The 1,082-nt window shown below is 58.7% G+C and overlaps 1 protein-coding gene across 1 annotated transcript in view; it reads left to right on the forward strand.

The window, feature by feature from the left end:
- The window catches only part of EMH_0047210 (uncharacterized protein), a gene marked incomplete at both ends in the record, with an annotated part of 6,752 nt that overhangs the window by 4,873 nt on the left and 797 nt on the right, over positions 1-1,082 (forward strand). The window contains 3 exon segments of the mRNA XM_013496259.1: positions 1-218; positions 222-771; positions 775-1,080. Coding sequence (XP_013351713.1) covers positions 1-218; positions 222-771; positions 775-1,080 — 1,074 coding nt within the window.

A 1,082-nucleotide genomic window follows, 5' to 3' on the forward strand; every position in this document is an offset into this window, starting at 1 on the left:
CTGCTGCTGCTGCTGCTGCTGCATCTCCGTCTTCTGGGGCGAACCGGAAGCGCCGCAGAGACACTGCAGATTCGGGTGTCTGTGCAACTGCAACAGCAGCAGCAGCAGCAGCAGCAGCAGCAGCAGCAGCAGCTTCTCCCGACGGACCAGCAGCAGCAGCAGCAGCAGCAGGAGCAGCAGGAGTGAGCAGCAACGAACTGTCTCCTGCGAAGAGACAGAGNCAGCAGCAGCAGCAGCAGCAGGAGCAGCAGGAGTGAGCAGCAACGAACTGTCTCCTGCGAAGAGACAGAGACGCCGCAGCTACGGAGGCAGCACGTTTGCTGCTGCTGCTGCTGCTGCAGCAAGACGCCTCATCTGCTTCGATCCTGCTGCTGATGAGCTGCTGCTGTCGCTGGGGCAGCCAGCACTCTCAGTGGAGGAGACAAAGGCCTTGAGGCAGCAGCAGCTGCTGCAGCAGCAGCTGCTGCAGCAGCAGCTGCTGCAGCAGCAACTGGAGAAAGAAAGAAAAGAAAAAGAAGAAAGAGAAAGGCTGCTGCAGCAGCAAGAAGCAGAAAGGATACGCAGGCTCAAAGAAGAAGAGCAAAGACGCAAGCAGCAGGAGGAGCAGCAGCGGAAGCAGCAGCAGCTGCTGCAGCAGCAGCAGCAGCAGCAGCAGCAACAGCTACAACAGCAGCAGGAACAACAAAGGCAGAAACAACTACAACAGCAGCAAGAGCAGCAGAAGCAGAAAGAGGAAAACAAGCAGCAAGATAAGCTGCAGCAGCAACCGCAGCNCAGCAGCAAGAGCAGCAGAAGCAGAAAGAGGAAAACAAGCAGCAAGATAAGCTGCAGCAGCAACCGCAGCCACAGCAGCAGCAGCAGCAGCAGCAGCAGCAGCAACAGCAGCAGCAGCAGCAGCAGCAACAGAAACCCCTATTCGGGCTCACCTCCCCGTCGGGAGGATTTATGCCTTCTGCTGCAGCAGCACCGGCTGCTGCTCCCTCTGCAGCAACAGCAGCAGGAGCAGCAGCAACAGCAGCAACAGCAGCAGGAGCAGGAGGAGCAGCAGCAGCAGCAGGAGCATCTGCTGCACCAAAGCCGCT

Source organism: Eimeria mitis, genomic scaffold, assembly GCF_000499745.2.
Source record: "Eimeria mitis Houghton genomic scaffold, Emh_scaff2005, whole genome shotgun sequence".
In the NCBI taxonomy this organism is placed as follows: domain Eukaryota; phylum Apicomplexa; class Conoidasida; order Eucoccidiorida; family Eimeriidae; genus Eimeria; species Eimeria mitis.